The sequence below is a fragment of the Sorex fumeus genome, unplaced genomic scaffold (assembly GCF_029834395.1).
Source record: "Sorex fumeus unplaced genomic scaffold, SorFum_2.1 ptg000018l, whole genome shotgun sequence".
NCBI classification, from domain to species: domain Eukaryota; kingdom Metazoa; phylum Chordata; class Mammalia; order Eulipotyphla; family Soricidae; genus Sorex; species Sorex fumeus.
In genome coordinates this window covers 28492553-28508072 of record NW_026606075.1, presented here as the reverse complement: position 1 = coordinate 28508072, position 15520 = coordinate 28492553, and the positions used below count along the sequence as shown (strand labels likewise).

Genomic DNA, 15520 nt, shown 5'->3' with positions numbered 1-15520 from the left:
CTTAAGATCCGCAGTGCACGCAGGTGAGAGCACCGGGGCAACCACCTGCTCAACCAGGTATGTGAAGTTATGTGAAGTGTTCGCACTTTCAAAAGGTTAATACCATTAACTCCTGCCTGGGTGTCAGGCCGGTGGAGGGGGAGCTGGGGAGAAGGGCGCCGGTTGGGGAAACCCCTGGGGCCCAGGGCGCTTCCGCGCTCGCTCGGGCTGAGCCCTTGACTCACCTTCCCCTGCGGCGCCCTGACCTCTGGGGTGGAAACTGGCAGTGTCGGGTCCGTGTCACGTGCCCCGCAGGGGCAGGTTACAAATAGCACGGGGATTAGTAAACCCATCCCGAAACTCGCGTTCAAGGGCAGGGAAAGTTACCAGTTGAATTCTGGCAGAGCTCATTGGAGATCGAGACCCGGGGAGGGGATTCGGCTGTCCCGGAGAGCAGCCGGGCGCGCTGGGTGTGCGCGCGGGATGGCCCGCGGCTGGCCGCAGCTCCCCGGAGCTCTGACCTCCAGCATTGCGCGGGTGGGGTTCGGACCACCCCATCTCCCAGCCCAGAGGAGCGCGTTTCCGTGACCTGGTGTCTTCACGCCGGGAAGCTCTCAACGGGACGTCTGCGCCTGTGACCGCAGTCAAGGTCCCCCGGAGCAGGCAGGAGAGACCCCGGGAAGGACCTGGCCGGTTGGCGCTGTAGCCAAGGGCGCGGCGGCGGGAACGCGGGGACCCGATTCCTCCCGGGCCGCGGCCGCGACGGAATAGTAGGGACGTGCCAGGCGCTGCTCTTTCTCACGCCCGTGCCCCCGAATTCTGAGGCTTAAACCCTCCCCGACCACCACCCCAAGGGAAGTAACTCCTTCCTCGAAACCAGGATCGCGGTGGGAGCAGCGCGCAATTCGGAGAAAAGTCAAGTGGCCGCGCTCTCCGCGCCCCCACCCCTGCAGCCCCCCGAGGGTGCCCATTCATCCCTGGGGCGCATGGGCCGGTGCGGCAGCGGCCGAAGCCGCCGCCCAGCCCCGCGCCCTGCGGCGGCCCCTCTGCCCACTCCCGCGCCGGGCGCGCCCGGGGCCTCGGAAGGACAGCACCCGGCGGCGGCCAGCTCCCACCAGTCTGCCCGGCCCGCCGCGCCCCGCCGGGACCGCCTCCTTCGGTAAATACGGCCGTGGCCCGCCCTCCGCGCGCCGACGCGCAGGTGGAGTGTGCGGTGCGGGCCGAGGCAGCGCGCACAGGCGGACGCCGCGCCCAGCCGGGGGCCCAGGCCAGCGCCGTCCGGTCGCCCCGGGGACGCCCCGCCGTCCGCCCGCCGCGCGCACGTTGGACTGGGGTCTCAGGTAAGGGGCTTCAGGGTCTGAGTTGCTCGCTGAGGACGCGCCCCGGGTTGACTCCAGCTTGGAGCGGCTCCAGCGCCAGGGACCTCGCGCTCAGTCTGCGCGCCTGGGAGCTGCGCGCGGAGCCTCGCCTATCTGGTTGCGCTCTGGATTCTTAAAACCCACGGACTTTGTGAAGAACCTTGCCTCTCTTTGCCTATATTCCCACACGCATCAGAGCGCGGGCCGTGGTGAGATGCTTTTGAGTCGGAAACCGTGCTTTGGGGGAAAGCAGTGCTCTGGGGAGGCGAACTGGGTTTTGGCGAAATCAAGCGTTACGTTGGCCTTTGGCAAAGCTGTCAATTTCTGTTCTTGTGTGTGGTCTCTGTGCGTCGATTTGCAACCTCAGAGAAACACCTGCTACCCGGACACTCTTTGGGAATCTGAGAGGAACACGTATGCTAGGTGCTCAGTCTACTATTCCGGGGAAAAGCAAAGTTCAAATCCAGTTCTCGATCTTTTTTTTTTTTTTAACTGGGATTTGGGGGACTTCCCTTAAGACAGTAGAAGCTTTTTGAGTCACTTCAAAGTTGAAGCTGTCAATTCCTGATAGGACCCTTATCTCTGAAATCAGCCAAAGGAATTATGTAACACAGGTTTCTTTCCCCCAGTGAGTGCAATATTTTGTCTCAGTCCAATTGCATCTTCATAAATGTCGTTTGTCCAAGTGTCAACTGGAAACTATTTCCCTTTTCTATTTCCTTCTCTCCCCATTCTGATTCTATCACACTTTTTTCCTGGAAAAGTACTTCCTAGTAGAAGAGTAGCTGTTCATTTCCTTTTTGTGCTCCACTGGCCCTCCTGGAGGTGATTTGGGTTTGTGAGGATGGCCTTGACCGTAGACCTTGTGCAGCCTCAGCTCTGGACCCTTTCTGTGACCACCTATGTAATTCACACAATAGTTTAAGAGTTTCCTTTCTTGTTAGTGGAAATGGTCTTTGTATGCGGGTGGTCTTTTCCAGCCACCTAACTTGAAAGGTTCTGTTACAAAATCCCATTCATTATGACAAGGTATTTTATTGTATTTTGCTGAGATTGGAGTGGGGGAGCTGAGCATACAGTGGGGTGGGCAGGGTATTGCTTCTTGTGGGACTTGGGGGGAGGGGTCCATGAGATGATGCGATTGCAAGACAAGTACCTTAGTCCCTGTACTATCTCCAAACTGGTTGACTCTTTAAGCACTGCTTGTGGGCACATTGATAGGTGATGCCTTGGAAGGATGGGCCTTGCCATAGAAGGGGCTGGAAAGGCCCTTTCCTGCTCGTTTCATTTATGATTTTTTTTTCAAATTTAATTCTGTTACAACTGATTATATTAGCTGCTAATTATATTTCTGGTGGGGCCACTTCCCACTGTGGAATAGCTGGTGGATAAGTGCTGGGCTTCATGGTACTCAGGGGGCCTCTAGGACCACCCCACTGGTACTGGGGGCACAATGCAGTGCTGAGATCTACACTCTAGGCCTTGCACATACTAGAATTGTGCTCCGTCACTGGAGCTGCTTTGGGCTGAATTTTATGTGTGTGTGTGGGACCACACCAGGCAGTGCTTAAGGTTTACTCCTGTCTCTGTTGTGCTCAGGATTCACCCTAGAGGTGCTCAGGGACAAAATGAGATGCTGGAAGGGCTAGAGCAATAGCACAGCATGTAGGGCGTTTGCCTTGCACATGGCTGACCTAGGTTCAATTCCCAGCATCCCATATGGTCCCCTGAGCACTGCCAGGAGTAATTCCTGAGTGCATGAACCAGGAGTATCTCCTGTGCATCGCCAGGTGTGACCCAAAAAGAAAAAAACAAAGTGAAAAATAAATGAGATGCTGGTGATTGAATTGGGTTCTGCTGCATGCAAGGCAAGCACCTTAATCCATATTCAACTGTCTGGCCCTAAGGGCTGCTTATTTTTAACTGTGTTCCATCCTCTTGGTAGTGTGGGGGCACTGCAGGGGAGGGTGAGCTGGAGGCCCCCTTTTCACTGTGGGCTCTAGGTTCGATCTACCCTGCCTCTTAAGACGCGCTATTTTCCCAGGACTAATCAATATGGCTCCCAGATTTCAGACCAGGGCAGTCCAGAGTGTGTTTCTTTGAGCACATTTTGAGTGAATTACTGAAAATTTACCAAACCCACAAGTGGTCCTGACTTCCTATCCATTCAGTCCAAACAGCTGAACTTGGGCCGTCGACATGGCCTTGGAATAAAGCACGAAATGGAAAGTTGCCGCACTGTAAAACAGGAAGTGGAAAATTAGTTCCGGAACAGAAATGGACAGATTTGGAAATGCTCAGAGCAGCTGTGATGAAATGTGGGCAGTCTGTAAATCAGAATTGACCCCCTGGCTTCTTTCCTTCTTTGCCATTGTGTTTTTTAGTTTTGGCCTGGAGAAGTGAGTTCATTAACCTCCTAACAGGAAAAGCCAGATCCAGTCACTCTTCTAGTCTAGTGTGTGGTTGTTTTCCAAAATGATTTGCTTAAATGCCTGGCCATCATGTTTCTTCTAGAATATCTTCATTTGCTCCCACATTCGGGAGTTTCTGAATGTCCATTCTCCTGAGTTATAAGCTGCTTTATTGTTTCAGGGCAGCCATTGTCTGAAGTTCCAGCACCACTGATTCTGTCCTCGTGTGATTTCTGAAGCAGTCAGCGAAAAGAACAGGGCAGGGCAGGAACACCTGTGCCCACTTTCATCTCTTGGGTTCTGTTTGCAGAGCTCTTGAAACCACTGGAGGGAAGGAAGCTGGGCCGGGCCAGGCAGGCCGCCTCTGGTCATGTCTCCAGCGGCTGCTGCTGTGGCCACGGCCGAGCCGGACGAAGTCCAGCGAGACCGACGCATCAGCAGGCTCATTTTCTTCTTCTTCATCTTCGGTGCCATCCTGTTGTGTGTAGGGGTCCTGCTATCCATCTTCGGGTTCCAGGCCTGCCAGTATGAGAAACTCCCAGATTGCAGCATGGTGCTGAAGGTGGCCGGGCCGGCATGTGCTGTGGTGGGGCTGGGGGCTGTGATCCTGGCCCGCTCCCGGGCCCGGCTTCAGCTCCAGGAGAGGAGGCAGCGCGGCCTCCAGCTGGACCCTGACCGAGCCTTCCTCTGCGGGGAGAGCCGCCAGTTCGCCCAGTGCCTCATCTTTGGATTTCTGTTCTTGACTAGCGGCATGCTCATCAGCATCCTGGGCATCTGGGTGCCCGGATGTGGCTCAGCCTGGGCACAGGAATCCATGAATGAGACAGACACGGCCGAAGCAGAACCCCAGATCTGTGGCTTACTGTCCCTGCAGATCATGGGGCCTTTGGTTGTGCTCATTGGATTGTGTTTCTTCGTGGTGGCCCATATTAAGAAGAAAAACAACTTGAATGTGGATCATGAGACCTCGGAAAGTGAAGAGAGGCAGACCCAGAGCACAGAGCCCGTGCAGGTCACTGTGGGTAGGTGGTGCTTTCCATTCCACTATGCACAAAGAGGGCAGTGGCTGTGCTCATAGCTCGGCTGGGCTGCCCTGGGCTCTGACCAACATGCTCCTCCCACTCTCCACTTCTCTCTCTCTCTCTCTCTCTCTCTCTCTCTTTCTCTGTCTCTCTCATACACACACACACACACACACACACACACACAGTGCTACTGTGACTCTCAGTTCCATAAAGATCCTTATACATACCATTACCCACCCACCCCCACAGCAGCCAACATATTATGATAGTCAGCAATGACCTTGACAGAGGTGGCAGAGCAAATGAAGAGGAAAGTGAGAAGCACTGTGTAGAACCCCTTGGAATCTCTGTAATCTCCTGGACCTGCCAGGGTACCCAGGCTCTGTTATTCTACGCGTTTTGGCACTTTGTGTATTTGCCGGGGTTCTCACCCTTGGCGGGCACTACTGGCTGTTCACTTCCATCTTGTAACCTCTCCTGGCCTCAGTTTGCACAGTGTAGAATGAGCTTCGGGTTTCTCGGGCTCCTTCCAGAGGCCACATGCTGGAATTTCAAGTTGAGTGCATCTCACTGCAAATTTTAGGCCATTTGGGGGGGGGGGGGGGCAAAATAGTGGGGGGAAGCCATTATGTGAAGCTTAAAAGAACTGTGCCAGTATTACTTTAAAAGTTTGCAAGGATGGAGCCAGGGAGATAGTAGAATGGATACGGTCCCTTCTCTTGCAGATGGCTGACCAAGGTTTGATCCCTAGCACCCTATATTGTCCCCATTGCCTGGCCAGGAGTGTTTCCTAAGCTCAGAGCCAGGAGTTAGCTAGCCCTGAGCACTACTAGATGTGGCCCGAAACCAAAAAACCAAAAACCAAAAAAGAAAAATAGTGAGGCTTATGAAATGGGAGTGATTATGTGGTGAAATAAGGTATCCAAATCCCACTGGTCTTCTTTTGACTCAGAGTGGGTCTTATGCATGGTTTTGCATCTTGTTCTTCATTTTCTGCCTCTTAATCCTGGGCTTCAGCCTCGATGCAAGGTTCGGAAGCAGTGGAGTAGACAAAAATGAAACATGGCAACACTGGTCTCTTCTAAGTGGAGTGACTAGAAATTCCTTTTAGTCCCCTGGTGTCTGCAGCAGAGCTCGATTATGTTTTCTCAGAGGCAAGGTGCTCAGAACCACACAACCAAGGAGAAACTTTACTGCTCATTTCAGATCCTGGTTTTATTTCCAGCTTTTGAAAGGTTAAAGCCCTAGAGCCAGTCTTGCCAAGAGAATTTCATCCATTTTTCCATCCACCACAGGACACACAGTCCTAGTATCTTATTAGAGATGAAAGTGAGTCCCCAGGATATCAAATGACATGCCCAGGGCCACCATTCGCAAGTGTTAGAGCTAGGATATGAACTCGGAGGTGGCTGCACACAGTACTGCTCACAGAGCACTGGGCCCTGAGCACTAGCCTGATTGGGTCAGCAGGTCCCATTCCTCCCAGATCTGAGCAGCTGTTACCTAGTGAAAGCTTTACTCTCCCTTTCGTGTATTTTCAGGCCTTTGCCGAAGAACAGTGGGCTTCGAGTGCTTCTGGGACACCAGTTTTGTTGGGAGTGTTTCAAAGTGTGCTGCTTGTTAGGGTTTGGGCGTCTGGCCTTCTACCTGGTTGGGGGCTGAAATCAGGTCGAGGCAGGAGCAGAGCCACCCCTGGCAGTCCTGACCTCAAGGAGCTGCTGCACAGTTTAAAATCCTTAATACCTAGGGGCCAGAGTGATAGTCCAGCAGGTAGGGCACCTACCTTGCATGTGTCTGGCCTGACTTAATCCCCAGCACCCCATCAGGCTCAGATCCTCTGAGCCCCACCAGGAGTGATCCCTGACTCCAGAGCCAGGAGTAAGCCCTACACTGGCCGTTTGGCTCCAAAACAAAACAAAACAAAACAAAACAAAACAAATGTTCTTTCCACTTAACCCTTTAAATGTCATGGGACCCGTGGAAAATCTGACTCCCTGATTCTTTGGTTTTCTGGGGCAGCATTTAAATGGATAAATTGTTTTGTCTTGTTTTTAAGCACAATTGGTAAGACATGATGGTGAGTTGTGCCTTACAAATTTTAAAATTGGGGTGATAAGAAGGTCTGGGGTAGAACTCAGCTGAAGGATAGATCCTGCCCTGAGCCCACCCCCACAGAGCAGAGAAACCAAGAAGCCTGACACCCTCCATGCTGGCTCTGAAGCCCCTGCCCTTGCCCTGGGAGGTGTCTGTCTGTCCCCAGTACTAAGCCTTGTGGGACCAGGTGGAAGAGAAAGTCGAACAGGTTTGTTACCCAGTGTAGACATGGCAGGGGAACAAGCTCAGGAGACAGCAGTGACCATGGATGCTGCCTTGTTTGTTTAATAGGTGACTGACTGGCTGCTCTGGTGACCAACGCCAAGATCTTTTGTTCTAAGGAATAATTAAAGTGAGCTCTCACCCTTACTTCCTCTGGCCTACCTCCACCCTCAAACAAATTAAACAGGGCCCAGCCAAGTTTGTGCTTTATCGAGGTTAAGGGAGTCCTGCATAGCAGATACCGTAGTGGCTGTCTCCTGGCACATTTTCTGAAGATGTCCTGATGGGGTTACCAGAGACGGTGTCAATCAGTGACTTGCAAATCAGTGTCCCTTGCTGGTGGGCTGTGAGGGAGCTTTCCAGTGGAGGTGTAGGGGTGGAGTGCCTGCTAGCAAGGTGAATGGGGTTGAGGGAGGCAGGCTCACGGCCTGTACAAAGCGCCTGCGTTGGCCGAGGCCAGCTCGCACAATCCCTGCCAACTGGAGCCCATGAAGGCTTGAGAGTCCTGTCCCTACTTGGGCAAGTGTCAGACCTGGCACCTGAAGTAGCCCACCTGAAGTAGCCCTCCCTGCAGGAAAGCCAGGCACGCGGCCCTTTGCTCTTCCTCCACCACTCTGGGGGTTACCAGCTGACCCAGGCCTCCCTTGGCAGTGTCTGGAATGCTCTGGGCAAAAAAAGCTGAGCATAACTTTGAGCTCATGTCTAGTCCCTCATGTCTCCTTCCCCGAGGACCAGGTGGTGTTCAGGAGTGGACAGTCATGACAGGAAGCAGACCCACCATGCTATTGGAGTTTGGCCTTTTTCTAATGACGCTCGTGTGAAAGGTAGAAGAGAGTCACCAGGAGCATAAGCCGCAGTGACGCAGAACAAGAACGGGCTGTCTTTGTGCCTTCTTCTCATCTGTCCACTGCTGGAACTGTGTTTAAGGAACATGCTTCGCCAACATGCTACTCTCAAACCCTCACATAGGAAAGGCTGAGCCACCTCCCCAAGCCTCCAATGGCAAAGTTGCTTTTTTAAATTCAGTTTTTGGTTTGGGGCCACAACTGGGAGTCATCAGGACCTACTCCTGGTTCTGTGCTTGGGGCTTGCCTGCTGCTGTGTTCAGTGGACCATGCAGTGCCGGGGATGGACCCCAGGCCTCCTGCATGAAACAGTGTCCTTCAGCCATTTGAGCTCTCTCCCCAGCCCCATTATGAGCTTGGGATGAATTCAAATTTTTAAGTTGAAAATGAGTAGAGCGTTGTTGGCAGGAGACATCCCTGAGAAGGTCAGGCACTGAAGCAGATGCTTTACAGAAATGCTTTAGCTCAGACTTGCTGTGACATAGAGGTTCAGTGAAAACATGGTGGTCAGGGGCTGGAGTGATAGTACAGAGGGGAAGGTGTTTGCCTTGCATGCAGCCAACCCGGGTTTGACCTGCGGCATCCCATATGGTCCCCCAAGCAACACCAGGAGTAATTCCCGAGAGTAGAGCCAGGAATAACCCCTGAACATTATTGGGGGTGACACAAAAAGCCAAAAATAATAAGAATAAGAGAACGTGGTAATCGAATATGTGCCATTTAGCTTTAAAAAAAAAATCATGCAGGGGCCACACCCAATAGCACTAGGGGTCAGTTTGGGTCATTCATGGGATGTTCATGCCTGGCAGTGCTCAGAGACCCCCCAGGAGTGCTCGGGGGTCAAGCAGTGCCAAGCAGTGCCAGGGGTCTAAGTCAGAACCTCACCCATGCCAAGCATGTGCTCTGCCATTTGAGACATTTTCTTGGTCCCACAGAACTGTTCTTAAGTGAACTGTGACATCCTCCGATACAATCATAATTTTGTGCAGTCCTTTCCACTATCCATTCCCAGGCCTTTTCATCATCCCAAACTCAAACTCTGCAGCATCTATCAAACAATAATTCTGGTCCCTCTTGCCTCAGGTCCCTAGAAACCTTTGCCTCTCTGTCTCTCCAAGATTTACAGGCCTTTACATGGCTGGGCTGAATAGGGAATTAATTTACTGTCCTCTTGCTAACTGACTGGTGTTTGTCACTCACCTGTCTCCATGCAATGTCCTGTTTCTGTAGGTGATGCTGTGATAATATTCCCCCCACCCCCACCGCCTTACTTTCCCGAGTCTTCAACTTCGGCCAGAGCTCCAAGTCCCGGGGCTAACAGCTTGCTTCCGAGTGAAAACCCACCTTCCTACTACAGTATTTTTAACTATGGGTAAGACTCTTGGTTTGTATGGTAGGAGCACACATGTCTAAACTTGCACATCCAGGCCTGCATCCAGGCCACCTTCGCTCCAAGTAGAGCAGGAGCCAGTGTCAGTCTCGGTATCTCCTTTGCTGACAGTATGTCAGAAATACTGCCGTCCCCCTCACAGTGCCTTCCAGGAAACATTGGGCAATGACTAAGTTCAAGATGATGCAAGTGTTGACATGGAGGTTTATACAAAGCCTTCTGGGGCATCTTTGTGGGTTTATAGAAGGAGTAAGCCTCAAAATGGTGGAGTATTTTGTTTGCTTTTGGCAGAGGGCAGTGGGATGAGGTGTTTAACCACACCTGGCAGTGCTCAAGTGTTCTTCTTGGTTCTTGCCTAGGGGTCCTGTTGGTGCTAATGGGACCATAGGCACTGCCAGGTAGCAAACCAGGGTAGGCCCCATGGAAGGCAAGTGCCTTAACCCCTATACTCTCTCTCCAGGCCTGAAATAGAAATTGTAAGGCACATATTTCTCGTGACCTGAACCTGGCTAGAAGTTAAATATGCCAAGATATTATAGCAGCTGGAGCTATAGTACAGTGGGTAGGGCATTTGTCTTGCATGCAGCCAACCCAGATTCAATTTCTGATACCTTGTGGTTACCCAAGAGTGATCCCTGAGTGCCAAGCCAGGACCAAGCCCTGAGTGTAGCTGGGTGTGGCTGCAAAGCCCCTCTTCCCAGTTAAAAAGAAATTATATATATATATATATATATATATATATATATGTATACATATAGAGATGCCAAAGTGAATGCAATTAAAGTCATTAATTATCATTTATAGTGATTTATTTTTACAAGGAATTTTTTCTGTCTATCTTTCATTTTGTGTAGTGTGTTTGTGGGCTAGGAAAGGATTGGACCACACCTGACTCTGTTAGGCAGTTGCTCCGGGTGGAGCCCAGGGTTGATGCGGGGTTGGGAGGATGCAAGACTCTTGCCTTTGCTCCTATACTCTCTGACCCATATCCTCAGGATGTTTAACAGTCTTGGGCCAGACTTCATAATAGAGCAGGGCTCAGAGTACCCGCACTCCAACCCTTGCTCTCCTGGGCTTTGCAACTTGGCTTGAGGACAGCTGGGTACCCAAGGACACATTCAGCAGGTGTGAAAGGGGTGACTGTTCTAATGGAGACTGCTCAGATCAGCCAGTTCCCCGAACTCATCAGCCTGGGCTTTGTCTCTCACTGTGAACTTGTTCCCAGGCCTGAAGAAGAGGCCAGGAAATATAAGACCCACCACACCTTCTTCCCTACCCTTCCCATGTATCTCCAACAGGAAGTAGACCTGGGGTCCCACTGAACATCAACATCTACAGGCTTTTCCTGAAGGCAGAGGGGTGCAGGCGACGGCTGGGGACTCAGCGCGGTGGCCGGTGGCCAACTCTCAGCCGGAGGTCACAGGGCCCTAAAACTGTGCTGGTTAGAAAGCTGAGTGTGGGAGGGACTCTGGGAGGGAGAGGCGGGAGTGTGATGTCAGGGTGAGTAACAGGTACAGTGGAATGTCCCTGCCGCAGGGGGGAGGCTCACGGGGGGCCCTGAGAAGCTGCTGCTGCTTCAGGCGCAGGGAGAGCGAGATGTGGGTCTCACTGGGTCTGGGGAGAGACAAGAGGTTCTGGAGCTAGAACCAAGGGGGCAGAGAGAAAGGCATGTTAGGAAAGAGTTCTGGGAAGCGCCAGGGAGGAGCAGGGTGAGCAAAGGATCTGGGACTTCCCCAGGGGCAGTGAAGGTGGAGGAAGTGAATAAAGCATTGCTGGGAAATCTCACCAGGCAAAGTGCGAGGGATGAGCTGGGTCAGTGGAAACAAACTTTCGAGGTGTTGAAGTAGTTGGAAGTTTCTCCATAGTAGAGCATCTACCATGCATGTGTGGTGCCCTGGGTTCTATCCCTGGCGCTATATATATATATATATATATATATATATATATATATGCCTCAGTGTAGGATGCTGGAGCTCTGTGGGGGGAGGGGGGAACAGACAAAGCCTGTTTTGACCACCAGGGGCGGGGGGGGGGGGGCATGCGCAGAGGGGTGTAGCAGGAATAGCACAGCGGCAGGGCGTTCGCCTTACACGCGGCCAACATGGCCGACCCGAGTTCGATTCCTCCGCCCCTCTCGGAGAGCCCGGCAAGCTACCGAGAGTATTCGATATGCCAGACACAGTAACAACAAAGTCTCCAATGGAGACGTTACTGGGCCCGCTCGAGCAAATCGACGATCAATGGGAGGGCCTTTACTTTTTTAATATTCTAACACCAATCCCACCACATTTACACCTTACCACCACCATATTTTGAATATTTCCATCCCGAACCCCAACCCTTGCCCCAAAGCAGAACTGATATAATATATTTTGTATTGTTCGCTATGAAAAAACACTGAAAATGCTACAAAAAAGTTTCCTTAGAGGAAAGAGTGTGAAGATTGTTGTATTTCACCCAGGGGTCATTAAGCCCTTCTATAAAGATCACTAACATGTTGCTAAAGGTTGAGCCTTGTGTGTGTGTGTGTGTGTGTGTGTGTGTGTGTGTGTGTGTGTCTGTATACACACATATATATTTGTAAAAAAAATATTTCACTCTAAGATTAGTTCCCTCCTATCTCCTACTTTGACCCCTATCAAATGTGGTGCGATACTCTGTGGTGGGTATGAAGTGTCGCGCGACCGCTTGCTTTGCCTACCTGTGTTAGTTGTCTCAGAAGACAAAACGGCAGTATGTGTGGTGCATGTGTGTGTGTGTGTGTGCATGTGCATGTGTGCGTGCGTGTGTGTAGTGTGTGTATGCGTATATTTGCATGTGTTTGTGTGTGTGCTCTGGATAGGATCTGTGCGTTGAGACTTCCTGTCTTCACTAAGAAGGGAAATAGGCTGGAGAGATACTGCAGGGGTTAAGGCACTTGACTTGCCCACGGTTGACCCCGCTTCTACCCCAGTGCCATATATGGTCCAGGATTGAACCCTGAGCACTGCTAAGTGTGACCTTCCCAAGCCAAAACAATAAGGGAAGAATGACAGGAATAAGATTATCTTAAGGTTACAGTCAGCTCTGAGAAAAGGAAGGTGTAAGGAACAGAACCATAACTGATCTTACACCCATCAAGTGCTCCGAAATGAGTTTAATTTGACCTCTGAAGAGCTGATGGTTCTTTCTCTTTCCCCCGACTCACCTGTTTCTCCTTGTCACCAGGACGCCAGTGTCCAGGGGCCAGGGTGCGTTCTCTGAGCGAGAGCGAGATCCCATCTATACTATTTCCGGGACGACTTTGTTTCCTGAGACCTCGCACACGTCACACCTTGCCTCAGAACTGCCTCCCCGATATGAGGAGAAAGAAACTCCGGCCACCTCGTCTTCGTCTCCAGCTTCCCGCTCTTCCCCTCCGTGACTGAGCGACTCCACAATTTTATATGTATCTGATCACTATTTTATTTAACTTGTCTTTTTTAATAAAAAATAGAGAACAGGCTGGGCTGTGTGTTGAATTCCCTGGTGCATCACCAACATCTGTCACAAGCTCCCGAGAGGCTGTTGGTACATCTGGACAGACAGAAGCAGAGCAAGCCCTGAGGGTCTTGGAGTGTCTTTCCAAGGGGCTGGGATCCCTGCTGTGGGTGGGGAGAGAAACAGGCTGAGAGAAGCCAATAAACTTAAGCCAAGGTCACATCCCTTCTAAAGGGCGAGGCTGGGTTTGGGACCCATCCTGTCATTTCCGGGAGCTCAGGTCCTCAGCCCTGTCAAAGGGCAGCCTGTGGTTAATCTTTACCTCAGGCCCCTTCTGCATTCAATGTTCATTGCTGCTAGGCAGAGAAATGAGTTCTTCCTCTTTTTCTTCTCTTTCCTCCCTTCTCTTCCTTGTGTCCTTTTCTTTCTATGCCGCTTTGCTTTTTTTTTTTTTTTTTTTGGTTTTGGGCCACACACACACACCAGTGCTAATTCTGGTTCTGTGCCCAGGGATCATTTCTAGTGGGACTAGGACTGAATGTGGTACTGGGGAGTGAATCCAAGTTGTCTGCATGCAAGCCTTAAGCCTGTTGCGTGAAACTTTGTTCAGTCGGAGGCTCTGAGACACGGAACGCGAAAGAAATATATGTCATGGAGGGCCCAGGTTCTCTCAGACCTGTGACAAAGGTAGAGAACCCCAAAATCTTTTATTGATGATGGTACCTCTAAAGGGTACAATGCAGTGACGTCATCAAAAGGAATTACAGAAAGAACTTTGGGGCAGCAAAACATACATTGTTTCCTTGGGTCTGCAGTCCAGTAATTTTGGCCTCAGGAAAGAAGACACAAAACCAAAACTGAAACCTTTCTTGGGCTACTTGCACTTGGATTTGCAAACCAAAGACTAGTCAGCTAGAGCCTGGAGTCTATATCCCAAAGACAAGTATCTGAATTTGCATCCCAAAGACTAGTCTGGCTAGAGCCTGGAATCTACATCCCAAAGATCAGGTCTGGCTAGCACCTGAGATCTGCATGTCACAGACCAGCCAGGTTTCTGTGAGAAAAGGAAAACTGCCCCTTACAATATACTGAAATTACTTGCTGAAGGCACAGTTTGAAGGGGAAAAATGTTCAGCCTCATCCAAACTAGTCAGGACACATGAGAAATCTTGCCCCATTTTCATGGGTCCCTATGTTCCTGCCCATTGTGCGGTGCAGCCTACATGGGCTCACCCTGACAGCTCAGTCCAGCCCCAACATAAGCCCATTACTCTCTGGCTCCTCCTCTTCCTTATTTCCTCCTTTTTTTTTTTTTCATTTCAAAAGTAGGTAGGCTGGGAAGTCTCTGCTACCACACTGCTATTCCAAAGTTTCTGCAGAGTGACACTTTCAGGGGATGTTTCAGTAATTAAATCCCACCGCCCCCATTCCTCCCTCTTCCACCATCTCCAGGGTGATTAATATTGAAATGGTGCCCAGTTGCTGCCCACCAACTTTTTGTTGAGGGCTTTATTGAGTGGTATCTTTGGTATGCTCAGATCCTATAATGAATGCTTATTTGAATTTGGATTGGAACTTTGAGGAATAATAGCTAAATCTTAGCCATTCTGCCTGAGAGAAACTGACTTTTACAATACAAAATCCGTGGTAACAGCATCTTGGACAGTAAAAGTTGATGGAACCAAAATGTGGATTTTAATGTCTCTTACACAACCTCAAAGCAGGACTTAACGTGTGTTAATGCTTCAGGAGTTTAATTGAAGTAGTGATTGATTTCATGAGAATTAGCACCAATTAACCAAGGGGAGCAGTCTACACCAGTGGTACTGACAATTATTGCATGAATTGCTCTTAAAATTCTGCAGCCCAACCCCCCCCCCCAGGTTAATTATTCACATTTTAAAATTAGAACAAAAGGTAGATTATTACCACTTCCTTCTAGAGTTTCATTTTTCTTTTTTAAAATTAAGTTGAAACTTCTAGGAAATGCTAGTTTTTTTTTTTTTTAATGTAGGAGTATGGACTATTTAGCTGACTGAAGAGGCATGAACTCCACATTACTTTTTTTAAATTTTAAATTTTATTTTCATAAAGTTGTTCACAATAATTGTTTTCATTCAACATTTCCACACCAGCCCCACCGTTACACTTTCCCACCACCACTATTTCGAATTTTCCCACCACCACCCAAGCCTGACCCATAGGCAGCTACTAATTTATTTTGTATTTCTTGTCATGAGTAGTATGAGATGTCATGCAGCAGTGAAAGTGGCCCAGTGCTCCTGAATTCTAAAGTTTTAAAAATATTTGGGGTCCAGAGGCATTTTCTGAGATTCATTTGTGAGTCTCTGAATCATGGCCATTAATGTGCTTAAATGCGCCTAGAGGCAGTTCTTGGGGGTGACTGCCAGGAAACAGGAAGGGTGGGGAGATGGGGGTGGTCACTCATTCTGGACTCCATGAAGCCTGAAGATTTCAGTCACAAGTCCTGCATACCTGAATTTTTCAGCGGATTTATTCTCATGCATGGGGGGTTCAGAACGAGCCTGTGAAGGTCGGCTATGAGCATGGCAGTGATTGTGTTCTGGAGGTTTGTGGCTTCATTTGGAGCAGATGGAAGGACACAACTGCCCCTCTCCGATGTGGCCCGGTGAAATCAGCCTGGCGCCGGGTAGGAGACGGCTCTGTGGCATGCTGCTCTCTTCCGAGATTCATTTGTGAGTCTCTGAATCATGGC

At 50.4% G+C, this 15520-nt stretch overlaps 1 protein-coding gene across 2 annotated transcripts; it reads left to right on the top strand.

The window, feature by feature from the left end:
• Window positions 1-353: 353 nt before the first annotated feature.
• TMEM171 (transmembrane protein 171) lies at window positions 354-12808 on the top strand. 2 transcript variants are annotated; one of them, XM_056112571.1, is made up of 4 exons: window positions 354-1319; window positions 4059-4770; window positions 9165-9306; window positions 12532-12808. In XM_056112571.1, the coding sequence occupies exons 2-4, from the start codon at window positions 4119-4121 to the stop codon at window positions 12725-12727; spliced, it is 990 nt and encodes a 329-aa protein (XP_055968546.1). In that variant the 5' UTR covers window positions 354-1319; window positions 4059-4118; the 3' UTR covers window positions 12728-12808. The 2 variants fall into 2 exon arrangements, with proteins under 2 accessions (XP_055968546.1, XP_055968545.1); XM_056112570.1 differs by having other exon boundaries at window positions 3930-4770.
• Window positions 12809-15520: the final 2712 nt, after the last annotated feature.